The sequence below is a fragment of the Narcine bancroftii genome, chromosome 3, assembly GCF_036971445.1.
Source record: "Narcine bancroftii isolate sNarBan1 chromosome 3, sNarBan1.hap1, whole genome shotgun sequence".
NCBI lineage: Eukaryota > Metazoa > Chordata > Chondrichthyes > Torpediniformes > Narcinidae > Narcine > Narcine bancroftii.
Genome location: NC_091471.1, coordinates 207,446,244 through 207,471,095, shown reverse-complemented (window position 1 = coordinate 207,471,095; position 24,852 = coordinate 207,446,244). Strand labels below are relative to the sequence as shown.

Genomic DNA, 24,852 nt, shown 5'->3' with positions numbered 1-24,852 from the left:
TCTTCTCCATTATCATTACATTCAATTCCTAGGAAAAATACTGTTCTTCCACCTTCCTAATATTCTTTTCCAGGACAATTCAAAGACTTCTGATGTCTTGCTTGAATCTCAACAGCACTCTTGCTACAAGCTCTAGCATAGTTTCTCTTATTAGTGGTATGGAAGTCGCAAAGTCTGCTAGCTACGTTATTCTAGTAATTGTCAAAGTGGACCTGTGGATGCATGAAAACAAACACGAATACAGCTTCAAAAACTCGGTGCTAGATTACAACATCAGAGAGACATTAGGGAATGCAAATGGCAGCGCTGCCAGAGGACCAGCAAGGAGTGGAGATACAGTGCTCCCGCGGGGTCCAAACGCTTAGTCAACTGCTGTCAGCTCCGGACAGGCTTTAAATGGGCTGTCAAAAGAGCCAATGGTAGTTTTGTTTAAAATCCCACTACCAAGGGATCTGTGCCCAGTATGGCGGTGCCTCCAATCACCACCATCATCAGCCACAAGGGGTTGCAGACTCCAGGGGAGCGAGGACTGGTGCAAGCACCAGAAAACGGGGAGACCATCCCTGTCTGTGAAGGAGAGGCAGAGGAGATGACCCATGAGACGGTGACCATGGTGGCGGACGAGTGAGGGTCTCTGTGGCTGAAAGATCCAAGCATGCAGCGGGCTGCTGGCGATTCAAGGCGAGGAACCTCAGAGGCTGTGGGCTGCTGGACAGTGACGTCGGGAGACTCACGCTGGGCTGCAGACGGCTAGAGACTGGCTGGAAACTGGCTGAAGGTTTACCAGGTATTGGAACTGGGATACAAGGGGTATCCCTGAAGGGTTCCTGACGATGTTGGAGGTTTGCATCTGGAGATCGGGTTGCAAATGGTTTGGAGTGGCATCCTTGTGACGGTTGAGGCTGCGGAAGCACTGGAGATGAATCCATGGACACCCAGTGACTCTGGGGAGACTCTCTTTTGTTTTCTTTCTTTGACTGTAAGAGGCATTTTGGGCATTTTCTGCCAATGGCAAATCTGTCTGCCTTAAAGCAGGCAAGATCAATTTCATGTAATATGACACTGTTTTATGACAATAAATTGAATCTTGAATGCTGTGTGATGTGTGTCACAGAAACATTGCTAAACGATGACATTCCGGACATGGCGTTATAGCTTCCACTGCACTGCCAAGATACCGGTGTCAGGAAAAACTAGGGGAGGTGCTGTTTTTGTCATCATGGTGAACAAATGTGGTGGTCATGTCCTCACCTGGAACATCTGGTGATCAAGTGCCCCCCATTCTACCTGCCGATGGAGTTCACCATCCTGGTTGCAGTGTGCATTTTGCCACAGGCTAACATCAGGCTAGCAGTGAAGGTACTGAGCACTGTGATTAGCAGCCATGAGACAGCGCATCCTGATGCCTTCCTGACCATTGTGGGGGACTTTAATCAGACCAACCTGAAGAAGTTTCCAATGAACTACCACCAACACGACACTTGCGAGACCAGAGGAGCCAACACACTCGACCACTGCTACAACACCATTAAAAGCACCTACCGAGCCATCCCATGACTGCACTTCAGCAAGTCTGATCCCCTGGCCGTACTTCGACTCCCAGCGTAAAATCAGAGACTGAGGACTACAGCACCCCAGTGATGAAGATGGTGAAAGTCGAGGGAAGTGAAGAGCACCTGCAGGATTTCTTTGAATTGGTGGACTGGACCATATTCAGGACTCATCCTCAGACCTGAATGAAATGGTGTCACTGACTTCATCAAATTCTGTGTGGACATCCACAAGAGACGGTGCCTTAAGAAAACAGCATGATCCTGAAGTATCCCCACCATCTCTTCACTCTGCTACCATCGGGTAAACGGTATAGGAGCCTGAAGACTAGCACTCGGCAGCACAAGGGCAGCTTCTTTCCCTCTGCTATCAGATTCATGAATGAACAATGAAGCATGGACACTGCCTGACTACGACTTTTTCCTACACTTTTTATTTATTTTGCAGAATGGTTTTTATAAATGTTTGCACTGTGATGCTGCCATAAAACAACAAATTTTATGATTTGTTCACGACAATAAATTATGATTTTGAAAGAACCTCTTCATCACTTTGCAAAGTGTGAGAGCTCCGTTACAGAAAGAAGCTCTGTCCCAAATTGCTCGTCTCACCCCAAAAGAGTCTGCCTCGTGGCTTGCGTCATATATTTGTACCATTAGAATCCCTATGTTTCTAGAACATTCAAACTGACTGCTCCATATAATTTTCTGGGGATTCATTGATCAGGGTCGTGTCCCTTACCTAACGGTTAATAGTTTTACTATCTTGCCAAATAAGGAGATCCTTATCAGCTCTAGCCTCTAAATTTGCACAGCTCAATCCATTGGCAAACTGAGGTCCAAGATCCAAGTGTCCAATTCCATCAGGAAGCTTTCATCTCCCAAAGCCTCTTCAGGAGCCCTTCTTACCCTCAGCACCCTCTAAAACCCCAGTCCCTATACCTGCTTCCCAGAGTTTCATTGGCAGTACATTTAAGATCAGGCAGCATCTATGGAAAAAGAAGCAATTAACATTTCAAATCCCAACCCCTTTGTCAGAGCTCATGGCCGCATGAAGGTCTCAGGCCTGTTTCTCATTCCACTGATGTTGTAGCCTGCTGAATTTTTCCATTGTTTTCTATTTTTATTTCCAATTTCCAGCATCTGCAGTTTTCTTTCATTTGATAGCAGTGCCTTCGGTTGCAGTTTTTGTTCTTGGGAATTCATTCCTTTAATATGCTTATCTTGGTTCTTCTCTGCCTTCAGAAGTTTCTTTCTGATTTTACATGCAATAATTTCTTCTACCTCTTACGCTCTTTCTAACTTTTTGTTTTCTTTTACGTGAAGGAACTTTAGACATTTGATTCTATCAAGGGCTTTGTGTTGATACAGGGGATGTATAACAACAGAGGGAACGCCAGGCATGGAACATTCTGTGTTGTTCCATTCTTCAGTGAAATCACATGCAATCACACCTTTGCCCTACTTTCATACACTAATCCCATTTCTCTCGATTCCCTTATTATCTAAAAATCTATCAACTATTAAGAGATTGTCTCTTCTAGTTCTGCTCGTTTAGCTGATTGTGACAGTTTTACCTGTGCTGGCAGAAGTCAGGTAAAAAGTCGATCTTTTTGCTTCCATCAATTATTGGAAGCCATGAGCATGAGTGTGTGCGCTGAAATTATATATTTATCTTCATATATTAAAAGAATATTATATTACATCCATTTTAACTACTTTGAATCTTTTCTGCCAGACATGTATCCAGCTTGTGAACTGAATGTAATTTTTTTTTTTGTTGAGGTCGAACCTACAGTGACTTAAATCAGTATCCGGTTTTCCCTTGGGTGATAACTAATTATGAAACAGAAGAATTGGATATGACTCTGCCAAACAATTTCAGAGATTTGTCTAAGGTATTGTCTCTTAAATTTCTCAACATTATCAGTTAATACATTTAAGAATTTATCAATGCACACACTTATTGTCTGCTTTAAATATCTGGTTTTGTTTGTATTTGTAACAACTTTTCAGTGAATACTTCTGTCATCCCACCTCTAAAAGTACTTCTGTAAATTAGTCTTCCTGATTATGCAGTCCAGACAGAATATGAATGCCTTCAGTAATAGATCAGACATTTTTTTTTAGCATAGATTTAAAAGGAAGTAGTTGAATCTGTTGAGACATTTACATCATCGTCCACATAGATGTATTCCCTGTATCCCACTTTATTTTGTATGTCTCCTCTATTAGAGCCTCTTTCAAACTCAATAACTTGGTTTCTTTCCATTTCTCTATCTTTTATGCTCCCTATTTCCCTTTTGCTGAATCCCGTGCCAACTTTGCTTCCATCTTGACCCATGACCCCTAAGAACTCCTAGCCTCCCTTTGTCTACTCTGCTGCTTTCCCCAGTCACATTCCCCCTCTTTCCCTCCCACTCCACCTGTCAGGTCTTTGCATTCTTCTCACTCTTCCTCCCAGTAAGCCCTTCTGTTCCTCCCCTCCATTTATGCATGCTCTTGGACCTTTCCCAATTTTGTTGAATAGTGGTTTTTGAATCATGGTATTGAAACTGGAAGAAAGTTTCTCTGCCAGACTTTCTTATCTAGTTTACCTGCTCACTTCAAACTTGCCAAATGCTATCCATTCTCAAAGAAAGGTAAACTCTTAAATGCCATGGGTTTTCATCCCATCCTAGTCTAAATGTTGAAATGAGGTGGTTGGAAAGTAGGAATCTCAAGAATGATTTCCACATTAGGTGCTATTTTGTATTGATTCACAAGTTGATTAGCGCAACACCTTTACAGCACCAGCGATCGGGACCGGGGTTCAAATCTTGCACTGTTTGTAAGGAGTTTGTACGTTCTCCCCGTGTCTACATGGGTTTTCTCCGGGGGTTCCGGTTTCCTCCCACCGTTCAAAACATACTAGGTTAATTGGGTGTAATTGGGCAGCATGGGCCAAAATGGCCTGTTACTGTGTTGTATCTCTAAATATAAATTAAAGGAAGACATCAGGCCTTTTCCTGATGTCTTCCTTTCTATTCTCTTTGATTAAAGGGCGAAAGATGAGGACATATGGTAGGTATACGCATTTTGATTCAGTAAGCATTCTTGAATTTGCTGTTTTTCCACTATCCAGCCATTTCTGTTGTTAATTTACATTTTGCTCAGCCCATGTTTTATTTCTGAAGCAATTCTCCAAATTGAGTTCACATTAGAATATGCTGGAAATACTCAGATGCCAGGTACAGTGCTCACATGGTAAGGGAAACAGAATTAATGCTTCAGGTCAATGACCCTTTATTTGAACTAAATTAATTTTCTTTTTGATGTTTTACCCTGAATCATTCCTTAACTATGTGTTTAATTTGATGACAAATGTATGTCTATTATTGCTATGAGGATTCAGGCTTTTTAAGGATATGTGTTCATAGTAGGTACTAGGAAAGCAGGTTTACCAGCAGTTAGGGTGGTTCTGGCAGCTGTAATAGCGTTTTGTGCTTGGACTGTAAAATGTTAGCTGTTTTGAAAATGAAGAGAGATGTCGGTTTTGTGATTACCATTTCATTTGCTGGAATCCTTGGGTTTGAGGTTTTGGATAATAACCGTATAAGAATAAAGATTTCAGGCTCAGAAAGAGCTTTCTGCGGTTTTCGATCCAAGGCTTACTTGGGATACAGAGGAGGAACTAGTCAGCATTGAGATGAGTTCCAAGACTGAAGTGAGGAGAAATGGTCGGTTTGGACGTGGTGGGCTGAAAGGCCACTGACTCTGGCGTGAAGACTTTCATTGCAATGGAAGAGAGAGGAAGTTTCTAGAGGCTGGAAGGATTAGGAAATGGGTAATAATATCAAGCAGCATTGGGATTTGCAGTGTTCTCATACAGTGTCACTCAGCATTATATCCACAATATTAGGGTAACATATTAGTATGTCAAGAATGGGCCAAGTTGAAGGTTTGGTAGTGACAAAAACTTGGATCTGTGTTTCAATAGCTGGTCACAGCATTGGTTGATTTTATTGTGGTGATTATAAGTTTCCTGAAATAATGCTATATGAATTTAATTTCCAATTTCACTTTAAGGAAAACAATAACAAAATCCCGAGAAATCCTTATTTTCAGGAAACAAAACTTTCACTCCCTGTCAATTGTGTGTTTTCTATGTGGAAACGCGATGGAAATGACCTTACTCATCCTCCAGAAATTCTAGCCATTTAGATGAACTAATCTAATGCCAACCCAATCTCTGAGATCAGTGCAGGAAAAAAAAAGTTAAAGTATTTTAAAAAAAATATATTGAGCAATAGCATGTACCTTCAATTGACCATATATTCTATTCTATTGTCCTTTTATTAAATGTGTATTTTTCAGGAGATTTTTATTTTGGTTAAAAGTTTAAGTTGAAACTAACTAAAGGAAAAGTGACAAACGATTTTGTTTCCTAATCCATATTGATTGATTTCTAAACTTGTGATAATGAAATATTAGCATATAAATTAAATTGTTTGCAATGTTTTATTTGTAAAGATAAAGCCAGATTCAAAATTATGACTCAAAGAAATCAGGTTTGTACTCAAGCAGTTTAGACCATTATTTCATATTCAATGATGGAAATGGCAAGGATAGGAAGCCCATAAGGTAAATCGATTTAAATGAGCTGGATTTTGTTTGAGGAGTATCACTAGTGAAATTCTATCATGTGGGAGCTCAAAAGCAGACCAGGTGATTTTACCATTAGCTTCAGAGAAATTTAGTTAGGTGTGAATTGAAAGGAAGTAGGTGGGATCGCAGTAATGAAAGAAGTGGGACACAATACAGAGTGTCTCTGGACGAGAGGCAAGATTTGGAAGGTAATGATATGGTGGGGAAAGGTGGGTAGCTATTCATTTGGGCTGCTTGAACATGAAGTTAAAAGTTGAGATTGGATGAGGAAAGGAACATGGTGGTTAATCAGACAAGTGATCCTCTGGCAGGAGTTGTGATCTAGGAACCTACTAGGGGGAGTAAGAGATTGATTGGGGCGATAAGAGCAGAGTCTGGAATGGAAGGTTGGACTGACATGGTGGTGCAGTGGTTTGGGGTTGCTAAGACAGGTGGGGTGGGGGGTAGTGGAAGGGCTTTTGTTAGTCAACTGGTGGTAAATCCTGTTAATGTTAGCAGTGAAAGTGGGTAATGTGGTATGCTGAGAGCAAACACAAAGAAAATCACTTAAAAGAGTATCTGCCTGAAAGTCAGTGGATGAAGTTGGACTTCCTTGATTTAATGCCTACTCTGGTCTTTATTTGAAGGCCTCAATACATCTGAGGAGCCTAACTTTACACAATAATTTTAAAATGTGCATTGACAAAGTTCAGAAATGTGCTCACCACACATCAGTATGGTTTGGGAGTAAGTTAATTTTCATTTGGCACAAAATGCTGTGCAATACAATAATCTTTCTTGATCATTGTTTCCATTGTGGTTTGCTTCTGCCCTTGGAAAGTGTTTCATTTGTCTCCTGGTAACTTTAGGATTATATTTAGTTGAATGATGAAAGCAACTAATTTCAATTCTCCTCCAGCAATGCCTTTGGGTGCCAGTCTGAAGCCATGTGAAATTGAAAGGGACTTCCAGAGTCCAAAGTCAGCAAGTTATTTGTGAGGAAATGAACTTGATGAATCTTTGATGACTTCTCCCATTCTCACACTGATATTTGAAAGGAGATTGATTAAACAATAATTTTCCAAGTTAGACTTCAGTTGAAAATAGTTTTATCTATGCTGTAATATTTGACTGTAACACATCATAGAATTAGTAAAATGTTAGAGATGGAAGGAAGCCATTTGACTTACAGAGTTCATGCTAGCTCTTTGCAAGAGCCAAACCCTTGCTATTCCTACCCTGCCTTCTTCTAGTTGGACTGCTAGATTTTTTAAGACTTAACAAATACTCTTTCAGAACATTGAAATTAGATTCTGCCTTCATTACTCCTCCCCCTCCACCCATGACCAGACAGTCCATATCCTACCCACTTGCTGTGTAAAAAGGAAAATCACTTTTCTTCAGCTCAGTTTTCTTCATTTTGTCTTTTATCTTCATTCTTTATGCCCATTTTTATTGGCTCTTTTGCCATTCAGGAGCTCTTTCTCTCTTAATAATTTTAATGATGTATTTGAGATCCCCTTTAAATTTCCTTTATTTAAAAAAAAAACAATTCCATCTTCAGTTTATTCACTTAACTGAAGTACCTCATTCCTGTAAGTATTCCCGCAGATCTCTCCTGCATCGTATCTGAGTTTGCATCCTCACTGGGTCCTTCACAAATGTCCCAAATTGTGGTTTCCTGAACTGGACAAAGCACTGTAGTTGTGGTTCGAGCAATGTTTTGCAAAGGTTTATCAAAACTTTGTTTTGCTTGTGCTCAGTGTTTTGATTCAAAACTGCACATGAGTTTGAGTCACTGTCAACCTGCCCTGTCATTTTCAATGATTTTTATGTAAAAATGTACCCTCAGATCTCTATTCGTTCACCCTAATTAGACATGTCCTGTAGCTTACATTGCATCTTCTTATTCTACCAAACCAATGTTATATTTCATCTTGCATGTATCTCCATATTCCATCAACCTGTCTTTTCCCTTTTTTTGCCTTCATTCTCAATTCATTGTGCTTTCAAGTTTTGTGTCATCCATAAATGAGAAATTTGTTCCTAAGTCTACATTGTTAAGGCAGATTGAGTAAATTGGGCTCTAATACTGACATTAGTGTCACCACTTGGCACTTGCTCTGTTCAAAAATAATTTGCTCAATTTTTGTCAGTTAGCCAATTTTCTATTCCTGCTGCTACTGTCCCTTTTATTATACCAGTTTTTATCTTGATGAAGTTATGTGATATTTTATTAACTATATTTTGAAAATCCATATACATCGCATCAATGACATATTCCTCATGTACCTTCTCAATTACCTCATCTGTAAAGTATTTCCTGATAATTCAACATGATTTGCAGAAAAGAAATTTCCCAAATTAATCCGTTTCTGTCTGAGCAATCGTTTATGGTGTTCCTGAATACTGTTTCTGAAACTTCCGAATCAGAATTTATTGTCATGAACAAGTCATGAAATTTGGTGTTTTGTGGCTGCATCACATTGCAAACATTCATATTATTAACTATCTTAAACAATAATACATAAAAAAAAATATTTAAAATAGTAGTGCATGAAAATTAAGGCAGTGTCTTTGGTTCAGTGTCTCAGGAATCTGATGGCAGTGGGGAAGAAGCTGTCCCTGTGCCGCTAAGTGATCTTCTTTAGGCTCCTATGCCTCATTCCTGATGGCAGCAGAGCAAAGAGGCCATGACCTGGGTGATGAGGGAATTGAGGATAAAGGCTGCTTTTTAAAGACACTGCCTCATGTAGATGTCCTCGATGGAATGAAGATTGATGCCTGTAATGTCACAGGCCGAGTTAACAACCCTCTGAAGTTTTTTCTTGTCCAGGAATTTGTCACCTCCATACCAGGCAGTGATGCATCCAGCCAGAATGCTCTCCACAGTACACTTGTAGAAGTTTTTGAGAGTGTTCGGTGACGTACTGAATCTCCTCAAACACCTCACAAAGTATAGCCACTGGTGGGCCTTCTTCATGATTGTATCAACATGGAGGCTCCAGGACAGATCCTCAGAGATGTTGACACCCAGGAATTTGAAGTTCTTGACCCTCTCCACTACTGATCCCTTAATGAGCACTGGGTCGTTTTCCCCTCCTGAAGTCCACAATGATCTCCTTGGTTTTGCTATCGTTGAGCTGATCTATATCCCTCCTGTATGTTTCCTCATTGCCGTTTGTGATTTTGCTGACAACTATGGTGTCATCGACAAACTTGTTGATAGCATTTGAATTATGCCTGACCACGCAGTCGTGGGTGTATAACGAGCAGGAGTGGGCTAAGCACGCATCTTTGGATTGCGCCTGTGTGATAATCAGTGAGGATGAGATGTTGCTTCCAATTAGTACTGACTTTTTAAAAAAATTCTTTATTTTTCACACTATGAACCATATTAACCAAAATACACACAAACATTTCCCTCTTGAATATACACAGTGTCATTTTTTCCCCTTCCCCCCTCCCTTACCTCCCTCCTTCCCACACCCCTCTCTACCCACTAAACGTTCAACATATACAATACAATAAACCCATTAAACAATGTCATCACACAATGAAAATAAACAAGAAAATTGTGTCATCTACTTTTACACACTGAGTCAGTTCATTTCGTCTTCTTCTCATTCTATCATTTTAGGGGGTGGAGGTCCGCAGTAGGCCCTCTCTGTTGTGTTCCATGTACGGTTCCCAAACTTGTTCGAATATTGTGACTTTATTTTTTAAATTATATGTTATTTTTTTCCAATGGTATACATTTAATCATTTCTATGTACCATTGCTGTACTCTCAGGCTCTCTTCTGATTTCCAGGTTGACATTATACATTCTTTTGCTACAGCTAAGGCTATCATAATAAATCTTTTTTGTACTTCATCCAGTTTGAGGCCTAATTCTTTAATTCTTATATTACTTATAAGAAAGATCTCTGGATGTTTTGGTATGTTGCTTTTTGTGATTTTATTTAATACCTGATTTAGATCTTCCCAAAACTTTTTCACTTTCTCACATGCCCAAATTGCATGTACTGTTGTTCCCGTTTCCTTCTTAGAGAGAAAACATCTATCTGATAATGTTGGATCCCATTTATTTAACTTTTGAGGCGTGATATATAGCCTGTGTAATCAGTTATATTGTATCATGCGTAACCTCGTGTTTATTATATTTCTCATAGATCCGGAGCATAGCTTTTCCCATATTTCATTTTTTATCTTTATGTTTAGATCTTGTTCCCACTTTTGTTTGGGTTTATAGTTTATTTCATCATTTTCTTTTTCTTGCAGCTTGATGTACACAATTAGTATTGACTGTGGTCTTCTGATGAGAAAGTCAAGTTTGCCCACTGCATAAGATAACCTGCCTAATTTGTAGTTCTGGATATATTTTAATGCTTTTTTGAAACCGACTATAACATAAGTAACTTTCCAGTTTTAAGGCCCTGCTGCCTTATCTGAAGGTGCTTAAAGGTTTTGCAAGTTCTGTCCCTACTTTCCTCAGCAATCTAAATGTTTCCAATCCAGATTGGGTAGTTTTTTCTGCTCCAAGAATAGCCAACCTTTCTATTGCTTTCTCTTTATCATCTGATTTCTTCATATATCTTTCCTCTGCTCAAACTTCATCAGCTTTATCTTCATAAAGATTGAGTGAAATACTCATTTATTACCTCGATCACCATGAATGGATCTTCTCTGTGCCCCTTGATTGGCTCCATATTTCATTTTACTACCCATTCAGTGTCAAATTGGAAAAAAAGTACTTTGCTTTCATTACCTTTCATTAAAGTACCTTTCATTACCAATAAACTTTATATTAATTCTATACAGAATTAATTTTCTGCATTAATTCAGTGCAAGAACAAAGAATAAGTTCAAAGTTCAGATTTGCATAACATTACATATAACCCTGAGATTTTTTTTTCTTGTAACCCAGGCAGAATTTCTACTCATTAGTCGTTCAAAAAACTGTACTCAGGTGGGGTGGGGTGGGGGGGGTGGCGGAATACAGATGCAAAAGAGAGAAGGAAGTGCAAACAAGCTGACTAGCAAAAATAAATTTTCGATAATAAATAATGTGTAAAGTGAGAGTTCTTCAATGAGTCCCTGATTGAGTTTGTTGTTAGGAATATGGTGGTGGAGGGCTAGCAACTGTTCCTGACTCTGGTGGCACCTATACCTCTTTCCTGATGGTAGCAGGAAGAACAGTGTGTGTGCTGGGTGTTGTGGATCCTTGATGATTGCTGTTGCTCTCCAATGGCAGCATTCCCTGTAGATGTTCTCAGTCAGGGTGAGAGTTTTGCCTGTGATGTCCTGGGTTGTGCCCACTACCTTTTGCAGGGCTTTCTGTGCTGAGGTATTGGTGCCTCAATATCAGGTCGTGATGCAGTCAGTCAGCACACTTTCCAATACACATCTGTAGAAGTTTGCTAAAATTTTCACTGTCATACCAAACCTCCACAAACTCCTGGACTATATTTCATCAAATGGTGATATTTCAAAGTATATCATTACTTTTCATGTATTGTTGTTGAGAAAAGTAGCTGCCAAATCATGCAGGGTAATTTTCCACAAACAATAGTTTTTTGTTGAGTGATGAAATAATTTTCCCAATTACATCAGGAGAATTTCCTAGTTCTACATTGAAGGATGCTTTGAAATTATTTTTGCATCCATCTAAAAAGTTAGGTCCAGTGTAATGTTTCAACTAAAAGAATCCTCTTAAAGTAATTGCATGAAATAAAAAGATATTGCTGGAAAAATGTTGCAACTTTTGATTTTTTTTTAGTTAAGGACAATATACCTCTTAAAGTTCTTTACTTTATATCTGAAATAACAAGAAAAGTAATTGCAGTTATGTATTTCATCCTAAAAGGGACAATTGCTCAATTCATAAAATTGGCTACTGAAAATACAACTTTAAAATTCCTATTCATTAATTATTCTATTGATTTCAAATTTTCTTGTAATTCTTGCATTCTTTTCCATCAGGTTAAAAGTACTTATATTCACTGTATGCAGTAATAACCTTTTTAAAATGAAAAATGTTTAAATACGTGTTTTTAAAAAACATACCTGCACGACAAGGCTCACTAAGCAACAGATGTTATTGATGTTAAACTTCAATAATCATCCTTTTTCTTTTGGTTGTATTTTGTTTCCATCTGAATTAGCTTAATTTAAATTCTTTAGCTGCTCTTAAAATATCAAAAACTCTTCAATTATACCTCACATTAATCATCTCAACACAAAATAGCACAAATGAAACACGTACATCTGCATATGCTGTTATTGTAGTAAAACACACACAGAAATGCTGGCAGAACTCAGCTTGTCTTGCAGCATCCATAGGAGGTATAGATATATTTCTGGCATTATAGGCTTGAGTCCTTCTTCAATGTATAAGCAAAAAATCAGTCAGGCATCTGAATAAAGACAGAAGAATGGCAGGGGGAGGAGCCCAGACCAACAATCAAAAAGTCTGAATTGGATATTATAAGAGGAAAGGTGACAATTGATTTTGGCTCTGTGAAAGGAGACAGAGGGAAAAGGTGAGAGAGCTGGGGGAAAGGCAATGGGGGGAGAAGGGTTAATGCCATCAGGTTGGAGGTTGCCCTGTCAGGAATACCCTGTCCAATTCTTTCCTTTTTTTTCCCCAGCTGTTAATTGAATAGGGATAGGAGAACAGGACAGAGGAAAGATGAGAATTGATTGGGGGAAGGGAGGTTTGACTCTGTGATTGCTGAGTGGGAGAAAAGGGAAGAAAGAAAGAGAGACAGACAAGAGGAAAGGAGTCTCAAGGATGGATGGGGGAAGGGGATCAATGGAAACTAGAGAAGTTGATGTGAATGCCATCAAGTTAGAAGGTGCCCAGATGGAAGATAAGGTGTTTTTCCTCCAATTTGTGGGTGGTCTCCATCTGACCATGGATAGACATGTTGGCAAGGGAATAGGTCAGGGAATTAAAGTGGGTAGCTGCTGGAATATCTACACTATTACGGTGGACAGAGCGGAGGTGCTGAACAAAGTGACCTCCTAGTCTGCACTCAATCTCTCTGATGTAGAGGAGACCACGGCGGGAGTACCGGATGAAGTAGATGACCCCTGAAGATTCACAAGTGAAATGTTGCTTCAGTTGGAGTCCTGAATGGTGATGAGGGAGGAAGTGTGTGTGCAAGTGGAGCATCTCCTATGGTCACAGGGGTAGTGCCAAAGGGAAGTTTGGTGGGGAGGGAGAAGTGGAAGAGACTGCCTTGTTATATTTACTTTCATTATATCCAATTAATACCTTTTGACTGTCATTCTTCAGTCTTTATTCAGATGCCTTCCTGTTTTTTGCATATACCTTGAAGAAGGGCTCAGACCCAAAACATTGGTAATATATCTTAACCTCCAATGGATGCTGTGAGAATGTGTGTCTTCATTACAAAATAGTACAACACTATTACTGTCCCAGTGATATGGGTTTGAATCTAGCACTCTCTTGTCAAGAGTTTGTATGTTCTCCCCGTTCTTTTCTGCAGGTGCTCTGGTTTCCTCCCACCCTCCAAAAATGTATGGGGTTTGAAGTTCAAATTGGTGTATTTGGGCAACACAGATTCATGGGCCAGTAGGGCCTGTTACGTGCTAAATCTCTTTAAAACATTTTTTTTTAAAATCTGATGGTAATATAGCAGTGGCTTATTGATTATTGTTCATGATCAGTGATGTAACAGAAATGGTGGTTTTTGGAGAAGATCTTAGTATGGGCTGAATTTCTTTTTGCTGTGACATAACATTGACTCAATACCAATCATTTGCTCAGTTCCAGATTATTCAGAAAAAAGTCTGTTCCAACATATTTTTTCCACAAGTACTCATAACTTAGCACCTTTGAAATTATTTTCATTTCTTCCTTTCGTTCCAAGTAGTTCATCCATGTTATTGATGTAAGCCATATTTATTACATTTCAGTTCCCTGAAGTCTTTACTGAAACTTGTTATATTTTTGATCAATTGAGGTAGAAAGTGTATCCATCATGTTGAGCCCCATCATGTGTGTTCATTTAATATAATTTACTGTCACTGCACCAGTATATTGGCTTCTTCAGTTTTTTTTGCATGGATTTTGTATTTTATTATTTTTGTGTTTTTTATTTTAATCTCCTTTCACTCAATTATATATTAGTCCATCCATTTACAACATTCTTATTTCATTAGGATCAAGGTCCTATTCTGGAAATGGTCCTTCATAGTAAATCTTCATGTGGCTTAAAGTGTCTGCAGTTCATTAATTGCTGAATCTCCATCTCTTTGTGCATTTTGGATGATTAAAGAATGGGATTCAGGACACAATGTCTAAAACTTGTTTCACTTCACAGGCAGACTCTTAAAGATGGGGAGTGATGGCAGCAGTGGGTTTACCTCTGGTCACACCTCCTCCATATCTGGATCGAATTTATGTAGGTCTAGGCCATTCAGAGCGTAGGTTTGAATAGCAGGCAGTTCAAGCTGATCTACTATTGTTTACTAGCTTGTTTTGATCTCCAAATTGCAAAGGCAGCCTTTCATGCTTTCATTTTGAAAATCATAATCCTAATTCAGAATGGGAGCATAAAAGTCTAATGGTAATTTCTTGACTTCCTTGTCGCAGACTGATTTACTTAGAAAATCTTGATAATTTCAACTAATAAATTTTCAAATGCCAGAACTGAAGGAAACTTTCTCGTATAATGGAATTCATATTATTTGTTCTTTGAATGATGACTGAGGGTGTTGATTTTAATGTTTTGTTGTGTCGTTTGTCAGATTTGTTTGTTATTTTTGTCTGTGATCATTCTCTGTTGAATGCTAAATGTTTTTTTAAAATTATTCACATTTCCAAACATTCATCGTACAAAAAGATGGAACAGCTATAAAAGAATGGATATTAAATAGGAAAAGAAATGGGAAGAGATGTGAGAAACCAAAGGTTTGGCTAATGGAAGCTTTGACACAATTTAAAGTCAGCGAGTGGTGGGGTCTTAACAAAGGGAATTGGGTAGAGAATTATACAAATTTATTGATAAACCAGCAAACTCTGCAAAGCAACAATGGTCACAGAACAGACAGATGATAAAGGAGATCAGGGTGTGTATGGAAATGAGGAAATACTTGGATACAATAGAAAGGTTCAATATGATGTAAAATTTTATAAATTGGTGTATGGGAATGTGAAATTACAGAGATTGAGAGATTAAATGGATACAGAACCATGACAATTATTACCCACAAATTGGTTCGTGTAATTTGGATTAAAAAAGGATAGACTTTTTTTTAGATGTTACCCAAAGTTTGGTATAGGAAATCCAAAGAAATTTAGCAGTAGCTATCACAATAGGCAGATAAAGTTGTGTTTTTTTTTACTTTTGAAAAGTGTGGAATTATAAAGATTTGATGAGATGTTCAAGATAATGAAGGGATAAGATTGTGTCCGAAGTATATGGGTTAAGGAGAATCACAAGGTAAAATATATGGTTACTTAAATAAAAATGGTCTAAATGTTAGGTTATTCTTTTCACAGAGATATCAAACTTTAAAGCAAGATACTCGCTTTTGTAGTGATTGAAGGTATTGCAGCATTGAGAGTCAATCGGTTGATGTTGCTCTGTCTTATGTACCATTGGGTGATACAGTCTCATGGAATAACCTTTCAGATTGGAATGTATTGTGTTCTATTTTGAGTTTCCTAATATCTGTTGCAGCATCCATTTGTTTGTACGAGTTTTGCTGGTGGGGAACGTTGGGGATTATCAAATTCTTTGTGGTATTAAGAAAGGCTTGCAGGATTGATAATCTTCTCTTTTAGCCATTATTTATGGTCCTGTTACAACATTTGTAAAATCTTTAACATGAAACATTGATTAAGGCGTTCCACAGCAAAAGAAACAACTACAAAGAAAAACTGCAACTGAGTGGCCAGATTCAAGGTTGCGTGGATCAATCTTGTACAATAACAAGATGCTACTCACATTGACATTCACTCACCATATGAATGCAATTGTGGATTGAGAATCTATGCAAGTTCTTCCATTCGCCTAACAATTTCAGTTTTTGCTATATTTGGCAAAGAACCATAGTTATTTTGTGAAACATCCTCAAATAATTAGTCTTTCATAACACTAGCTGAGAATTTTCTCTTGGCCCCCTTACACAGCCAATTTTTTAAAAAAAGGGACTTAACTGCCTTTTAACTGTTTCACTTATCTGTGTGAATGTAATGAATGTGGAATTTGGGGGGGGGGGGGGGGGTCATTATGTGTTTTGGCTCCTGTGTGAAAGGATGACCCGCCTTCCTGGGATGCTGCAGGTCCCACTTCCCTTTGCACCGGGATGCCGGGCTATGTAAAAGTTCTCACTGACTCGGCTTTTCTTGGATCAGTGTAAGTCACCCGAGCTGACTTTAAACACAGGTCATTCACATGCCAATTAAATGGGATCCTTGTGTAAAAGGGGTAATACTCAGAATCCAGTTTGGACTGCACACCATTTTAAACTATTAAATTTCCAACTTAACCCATGAATCAAGGAAAACCTGAGAAATTTTGAAAATATTTTTCATTAATTAAACTCGTATTTTTTTTGTGCATGTTATTTGTTAATTTCATTTTTCTCCCCTGATGCTCCTAATACAGGCCATCCCCAGATTTTGTACGCTGACCTTATGGGCATCCCTACAGATGGATAAGTTCCCATAGTATCAAATTCAAAAGCCTGTCCTACATGTATATGTTCATTCCTATGAACAAAATCTCTTCCTCCGCTTTTAGTGATTGTTGATTCTTATCAGTCTGATGTGCTTTTGATCCTATTCATTAGAAAACTGCAGAAGTACTGATACTTGATCACCTTCTTTCTATTATTACTGAAACACAGACAAAATAGGCAGAAACCACCTGCTGATCTGTATCGATTTTTTTCCACATGAAATGTGAAATCTATTTCTGCAATGTAAAGATTTCTTCAGTCATAGCGTATTGTTCAATTGTACCATGTAATGTTGGCATAGCTTCAAGCTCTTCATTCAGAACTTGTATGCACTTCCTTTATCATTACAACTTCAGTCCATAATTGGGGAAAATGGCTTGGTAAGATTCTAATCGTCAACCATTCCAATCAGAAACTGAATGTGTATGGCTCATGATTGATGTTGGAAAACATACATGATTAATTCTACAATAAATCTAACATACAACTGCAGGGACCAATCTACACTGAGTTGCAATATCAGGAGTCCGTTAATGCCAATCTTCCCCACTTTCATTTTGGGGAAAAATACATTAATTAATTTTTATTCAATTATGAGATGTAGTTGTTGCTGACGACAATTCCAGAAATATAACCATTAACTATCCTTATAGTGAGCTGCCACCTTGAACTATTGCAAATTTTCTACTGCAGATACTTCCACAGTGAAGGGTGATGAGATCCAAATTTAAGATCCAGTAGCTGTGAAGGATCAGGAATGTGCTTCCAGCTGAGGATAACGTGTGTGAGTTGGATGGGAATCTGCAATCCATTTTTGATCTCTTCAGAAGAGGTCACAAATTTGAAAGGTGCTGTCTAAGTAGGATCCGCAAGTAACTGTAATGCATTAACATATCCTACTTGATGGAAAAGTGGTGAAGGATAGAGTGCCAGTTAAGCAGGTAATCTTGCGTGTTGTTGGAGTTGCATTTATCTTAGCAAATGGAGAAAATTATGCCTTCAGGCATGGGAATAGGGTATCTCACTTATGCCTGGCAGATAATTAAAAGACTTTGGACTGCTCAAAGTGATTCATTTCATACAGAATGCCTAGCCTCTGACCTGCCCTTGGAGCCTTGGTAATTATGGGGCTCATCCTGTTAAATTTCTCGGCAAGTGCTGCCCATTAAAATGTTTATGGTAGAATCTCAGCATTGGTAATATTGGCAATGTATTCAGGATAGGATGTTGGACTCACCAACTGGAGATGAATGCTGCTTAGTAATTTTGGGGAGTATTACCACTTATCACTATAAATGAACATTGAGAGGCAATATTTGCAATTACATTGTTCTGAAGGGTGATCAGGAATAGAGAGATTTGTATTAAACAGGTATTTAAATCTTTGAAAGTAGCCAACATATTAAGTTAAAAGTAAGTAATTGAATCGTATACCTCATGAATAGAGGCACAGGCAACAAAACCAGTGAAGTTATGTTGAATCTTTATAAGTGCCGGTTAAACTGAAACAGAAGTCTTCCTCACATCTATTCAACACATATTACATTCTCAGAGAGATTCAAAAAGATTTACTAGAATGTAAGGGGTAAAATGAATTGTAAGTTGTAAGCACCTAGAAATGTTCCATGAATATGTATCCATAATAACAGTTTTTAGCTAAGGTTTTTTTCTGAGTGTAACAAGTCAAATTTTGAATTTGCTTTTGTGCTGTTCGGAACCAAGGAAAAATGTAGATAGTCCAGTTAATTTCTTTGACTATTCTTTTGAAAGTATTAACATATTAATATTTTATAGTCTGTTTTATTAACTGTTTTAAGAAGAGTTTAATTGTTTTAATAGTTCTAATAAACAGTGAAAAACTCAATGCTATTTTAGAACACACTATTCATTTTAATGAGTCAAACAATTATAAAGGGAAATATTCACAATATTTTAATCAAAGAATCCGGACTATTGACTCATTAGTTTGAATTGAAGACATAGAAGTTGGAAATTGGATTTGGAAGAGAAGACTGGATCAATTGCGCTCTGTTTAGAGCAAATTGATAAAGGAGGCACAAACATCAACAACCAAGACCAATGAAGAAGCGATAAACCATTGTAAGTTCTGTCTGTGTTTTTATTACAAATTAGAACACAGTTTGGTGCAACTGCTGCTTGTCCTTTTAGGACTGTTTTGGTTTGGAGAGATAGTTGTGCATGCTTGATGTCTGAGTGCAACGAAAAGCACAATGGAGGAAATAGCAGCTATAGCTACTAAGGAGCTACATGTTGAGAAGATAAACAGAACTTAAAGATTAATTGCAAAGGCAGCAATTAGATACAAAGAGAAACAAAGCGACTCTTCAAGGAAAACTGAGGGAGGATATAGATAAGAAAAAGGTGACAGTTGTTAGGGATACACATCCCATGAAATTACTGCAAAAACCATTAATAGAATTTGAGACTGATCTCTCAATAGTAGCTGAAGCTATACTACAAGACGGTGATGTGGAGGATGAACAATCCAAAATGAAGACATGGTCAGACATACAGGATCTAATAGGACTTCACAATAGTGTGTCAAATAATTCCAGCAGGAGAAGCAAGGCGGGCTCTAGAGCAAGCTCCAGAGTTTCAAGTACTGAATATATGTGTTTAAAGATTCAAGCAGATGCAGAAGCTCTTAAAGTGGAAAAGACAATGCTTCAGTGGAAATTGGACTTGGAAGATGAGGAGAAGCAGACAAGAATGATATGGGTGTGGCAATGACAAGAAAAGGAACAACAGGAGGTGCAATGACAGAGAGAAGAGAAGCTGCAGGAGGAGCAGCTAAGAATGGAGGAAGTGGAGCTAAAAAAGTAAAATAAGTAACTGGAACTGGATGATAAAATTGCTACTAATGAGGCCAGGTCACAGGCACAAGAAGGTTCAGTGGTACTTGGTGCGAGAAGTAAATTATTGAAAGCATCAAGTTTTGATGAAGGACTTCAGAACAAGAGACTATTAACTACCAAAGTTGATCCAGTGCTACAATTACAATATTGGGCTTGGTCCTGAAATGCACAGGTCTTGACATGGGGCTGAGCCAGTGATGGAACTGCAAGAAGCACTTGGTCATGGACTAAGCAGTTTAAGATTGCTGAGCCAGTGCTTCAATCATAATGCATGCTTGATCCTGTACCAGACAAGTTAACCAGTGCCAAGGATGCGAGATGGGCAAGATCCTGAATTAACTACCAGAGCTCAAAGATAGGAGCCAAATGCTATCTCTTACAGGGTTACACCAGGTGCTGCCAGGTGTAAGAAATCCAGGTGAACAAAGTAACATACGCCTAGGCGCAACGAGACAAAAACTGCATTATTTTTCTTATCTATATCCTCCCTCAGTTTTCCTTGAAGAGTCGCTTTGTTTCTCTTTGTATCTAATTGCTGCCTTTGCAATGCACTTCTCTGCCTGAGAGAGATTTCTTTTTTTATGGTGACCCCCCGCTCTGAATTTCACTCGTTTATTAAAAGCTTTGAATGCAGCATTGTCAAAGTCAGGAGGATTGTTTTAATTTTTTTGCAGCAGTTCATGAGAGGACGACCACAAGAACTCGTAAAGAGCTGCCAATATATGAATCTTGATGTAGGATTCAAACAGGCTAAGTGGTTACTAGAGAAGCGTTTTGGCGACAAGTAAAGAATATCTAGAAATTATTTACAGGAGGCTCTTCCGTGGTTGTTAACAGGACCAGAGGATATGAAGGGTTTACAAGCTTACACTCTCTTTCTCAAAGGATGTTGCAACGTCATGACAGAGATTGGCCATCTTCAAGACCTCGACATGCCTTATAATATGGTAGATATGTTCCCCAACCGTTAAGAGAGTTATGGAGAAGTCAAGTTGTTGAATACCAAAAAAGAAACTTTGTGACAGTTACCTTTAAGGATTTGGTGGAGTTTATTGGAGGATAAGTGTATGTTGTTGCAGATCCAGTGTATGGAATTAAAGGTACTCAAGCAGTGTGAAAACAAGTTGAAAAGTCCAAATCGTATCCTCAAGCAAAGTTGAAGAAAAGTACATTTCCCACCTGTCTGATAGTGGTGGATAAAGAAATGAAGGAAAAGGAAAGTTCGCCTGTTGAGAAGAAATGTTTCTTCTGTAATAATAAGCAGGATTTGGAAAAGTGTGCTCAGATGGAAAAGAAGATGCATAGTGAGAAAATCACTTTTTTGAAGGAAAATGGAGTGAGTTTTGGCTGTCTGTGTAAAGGCACATCAGCAAAACTGCAAAAAGCCACTCAGCTGCGACATATGTCGTCAAAAACATCCCAAACTGCACAAATTTTAGAGGAAAATAAGAATATGGAAAAGGAACAAATGACATGAAAAGTAGCAATGGAAAATGGTGCTGAAGCCTCAGTATTGACTAATAGTCGTACCGAGGCCGGTGAAAATATCTGCAAACTTTTGATAGTACCTGTGCAGGTCAAGGCCAAAAAAGGAAGTGAAATAGTACATAATTGTGCATTTCTTGACCCAGGAAGCACTGGATCATTTTGCACTATGGAGCTAATGAATAATGTCAATATTCAAGGAAGGAGTACAAAGATTCTATTGAAAATGTTAGGCCAAGTTAAACACATTGAAACCAGCACGGTTTATGGCCTGGAGATCGATGGATTATATAGTTATGACTTTTGTGAACTTCCAGGCGTATATATTCAGAAGAGTATGCCTGTGCAAAAAGAAAACATCCCACATCAAAATGACCTCGAGCCATGGACATATTTGAAAAATATTCGTTTACACGATATTGTCTCTGAGATTAGGTTGCTAATTGGTTCAGATGTACCAAACGCTCTGGGACTGTTGAATATGATAAAGAGTAAGGGCGATGGACCTTACCCTGTCAAACCTATGCTTGTTTGGATGATTAATGGACCATTAGGAGAAAGAAAATAGGTTCAAAATCAATCATTCAAGATATTGATTCTGAAGCTTGATATGCTGTGGAAGCAGCAGTTCAAGAATAATTTTCCTAAGTGCATCAGGGACGACCAAGAACCTTTCAATGAAGACCAGCAGTTCTTGGAATTGGTGTCAAAATCTGCCAAGCTGGTTAATGATCATTATTGCATTGGATTGCCTTTAAAGAAAAAGGAAATATGTATGCCTGATAATAGAAATGTTATTGAAAGATGTACACTGAATTTGAAGAGAAGATTCAAGAAAGGTTCTTCCTTTCATTCAGACTACTCCAAATGGGTGTTTGATATGATATCCAAAAGATATGCAGAGAAAGTACCAGATAATATTTTGGAATGTAGTGATGGCATAAAAAATTGGAACTTACCTCACCATAGAATTTCGCATCCACAGAAGGAAAATCTTTGTGTAGAACAACATTTCGGAGAGTTTCACTAAATTCTCAACTCTTACAATGTCATGATTTGACCAGTATCTTAAGTAGATTCCATAAGGAACCTGTCATCATCACCGCACATATTGAAGCGATGTTCAACCAGGTGAAAGTACCAAATGAAGACCATGACTTGTTATGATTCCTTTGGTGGCCTGATGGAGACTACGGTTGGAACATGGTGGTATACAGAATGACAGGGCATCTATTTGGAGTGACCTCATCACCAAATTGTACGAATTTTTCCCTTAGGAAGTATACTGAGGACAATATGGAATAATGTAGATCTCAAACTATAAGCACCATTAAGGATAACTTCTATGCAGATGACTGTCTCACTTTCAAAGCTAAAGTTAAAAAAGCAATAGCTCTTCATTAAGAATTAAAGGCAATCTGTTTCAAAGGAAGCTTTCTACTTCCCAAATGGACAAGTAATAGTCACCAGGTATTGACTAGCATACCTGAAAATGAGAGGATGAAAAACAATGAAGAATTTGGACTTTGAAAGGGTGTTAGGGGTACAATGGTGTGTTCAGAGTGATCTTTTTGTTCAGTTTTGAGGACTGTCCTCTCACAAGATGGGGGATTCTATCAGTTCAATATATAAATTACTGGTTAATGAGGAAAATCGTTGATGCCATCCAGGACAAAAGAGGACTTGTACATCAAGTTCAGATTAAGACTAAAACTGGCTTTCTGAACAGATCGATTACCAAAATCTGCCTTTTACAAGAAGGAGAAAGCTTTAATGATTGATTTCCACGTTTTTGAATATTTATGCAATGTATTACTATATTTGATTTTTTTTCTTTGTAATGGTAATTATTATTTTTACATATAATAATATGGTGCTGGTATTGTAAAGGTTAAATGAATTGTAAGTTTCAATCAGCTAGAAATGTTTTCGAATTCCATGAGTATGTCTCCATAGTAACAGATTTTTAGCCAATGTCTTTTTCTGCATGTTTACTATAAACTAGTTTTGATTTTGATGATGCACTGTTCAGAACCAAAGAAAAATGTAGATAGTCCAGTTAATTTCTTTGACTGTTCCTTTGGAAGAATTAATATTTTATTGTCCATTTTATTAACTCTTTTAAGTATAGTTTAATTGTTTTAATAGTTCTAATAAACAGTGTAAAAACTCAATGCTACTTTAGAATGGTCTATTAATTTTAATAAGTCAAACAATGATATCTGCATGTTGCCCAAGCAATTCTAAAGGGAAATAGTTGCAGTAGTCCCATGGAAGGAGACTTAAGTCATAACGTTAGACTGGAGATACTGAGGTAGTTTTTGTTGAAGCACAAAAGTTTGAGGGAAGATTATGACAGGTTTGGATGGGTTAAATAGAAAAAAGCTATTTTCGTTAAGAGATGGTTAAGGACCAGGGGCACTGAGGTAAAAGGAAAAAAGGTGAAGGTGTAATGTAAGGAAAAACTTTTTTTACACCATAAGAGTTTATATCTGTAATGGTACTAGAAATTGATTTAGTCAGTGTTTTCAAAAGATAAATTCTATTTGCACATGAAGAAAAATAGTTTGAAGAGTCAGGGAATGAGCAGGAGAATGGGACTGAAGGGATTGTTCTACAAAAATAGTCCTGATGATACTATGACAATGCTCTTATTCAATGCTGATATTTCATTTGGGTCTTGCTACTTGCTGACGTGGGCTGGTTAATTTTTTGATGTGAATGGAATTTAATGCTGTGTCATTATCAGCAGAAACCCTCAGTTCTGACCTTGTAATGAAGCAAGGTCACTGGTGAAGGAGCTGAAGATGACTGGGCCTTGGAGGTGGCACAAGGCAACTTTTATGGCACTCTCCTGGTGCTAAGATAATTGACCTGAAACAACCACCTTCCTTTGTGTCTAAATGTGTCAAAACACAAACGTGCTGGAGGAACTCAGCTGGTCGTGCACCATCCTTAGAAAGTGAAGGAAACCAATGTTTCAGACCTGAACCCTTCATCAGGTATAAGCAAAAACTTGCAGAATTTGCACAGGGTTACTTCCCAGTCTAATGATTAGGTCGATTTCAAGCAGCCTGTCCAGTTTTATTCTTGTTTTTTATTATGGCAGTTTTAATACAAATCAATGGCTTTCTGAACCATTTCAATGTTGAGAGTTAATGGTATTCCTGTTGATCAAAGTCATGGAGTTCTATAGCACAGAAACAGGTGAGTTGGCCGAACCTGTCAATGCTGCCCAAGCTAGTCCCATTTGGCTGAGTTTGGCCACATACTCCTAAATCTTCTCAATCCATGTACTCATCTGAATGTCTTTTAACCTTTACAGTTGCCCCTGCCTTAACCACTTCCTCTGGCAGCTCATTCCATATATCCAATACCCTCTGTGCGAAGGTACCTCTCAGGACACCTTTAAATCTTTCCAGTCTTGATTCCCCTGTTTTGAGGAAAAAGTCTGATTTTTAAAAAATCTTATCTATACCCCTTATCATTGTGTAAACCTTGGTAAGATCCCCCTCAGTCTCCCTGCTCCAGGGAGAAAAATCCCAGCCTATCCTTATAACTCAAGCTCTGTAGTTCCGGCAGTATCCTTGTGAATTTT

The 24,852-nt window shown here is 38.2% G+C and overlaps 1 protein-coding gene across 3 annotated transcripts in view; it reads left to right on the top strand.

Moving 5' to 3' along the window:
- Positions 1-24,852, top strand: part of lrba (LPS-responsive vesicle trafficking, beach and anchor containing) — an 871,588-nt gene that overhangs the window by 595,223 nt on the left and 251,513 nt on the right. For all 3 annotated transcript variants that reach the window (XM_069926437.1, XM_069926436.1, XM_069926438.1), the window contains one exon: positions 3,336-3,448. In XM_069926437.1, the coding sequence (XP_069782538.1) occupies positions 3,336-3,448 (113 nt within the window). The remainder of the gene's footprint in view (positions 1-3,335; positions 3,449-24,852) is intronic.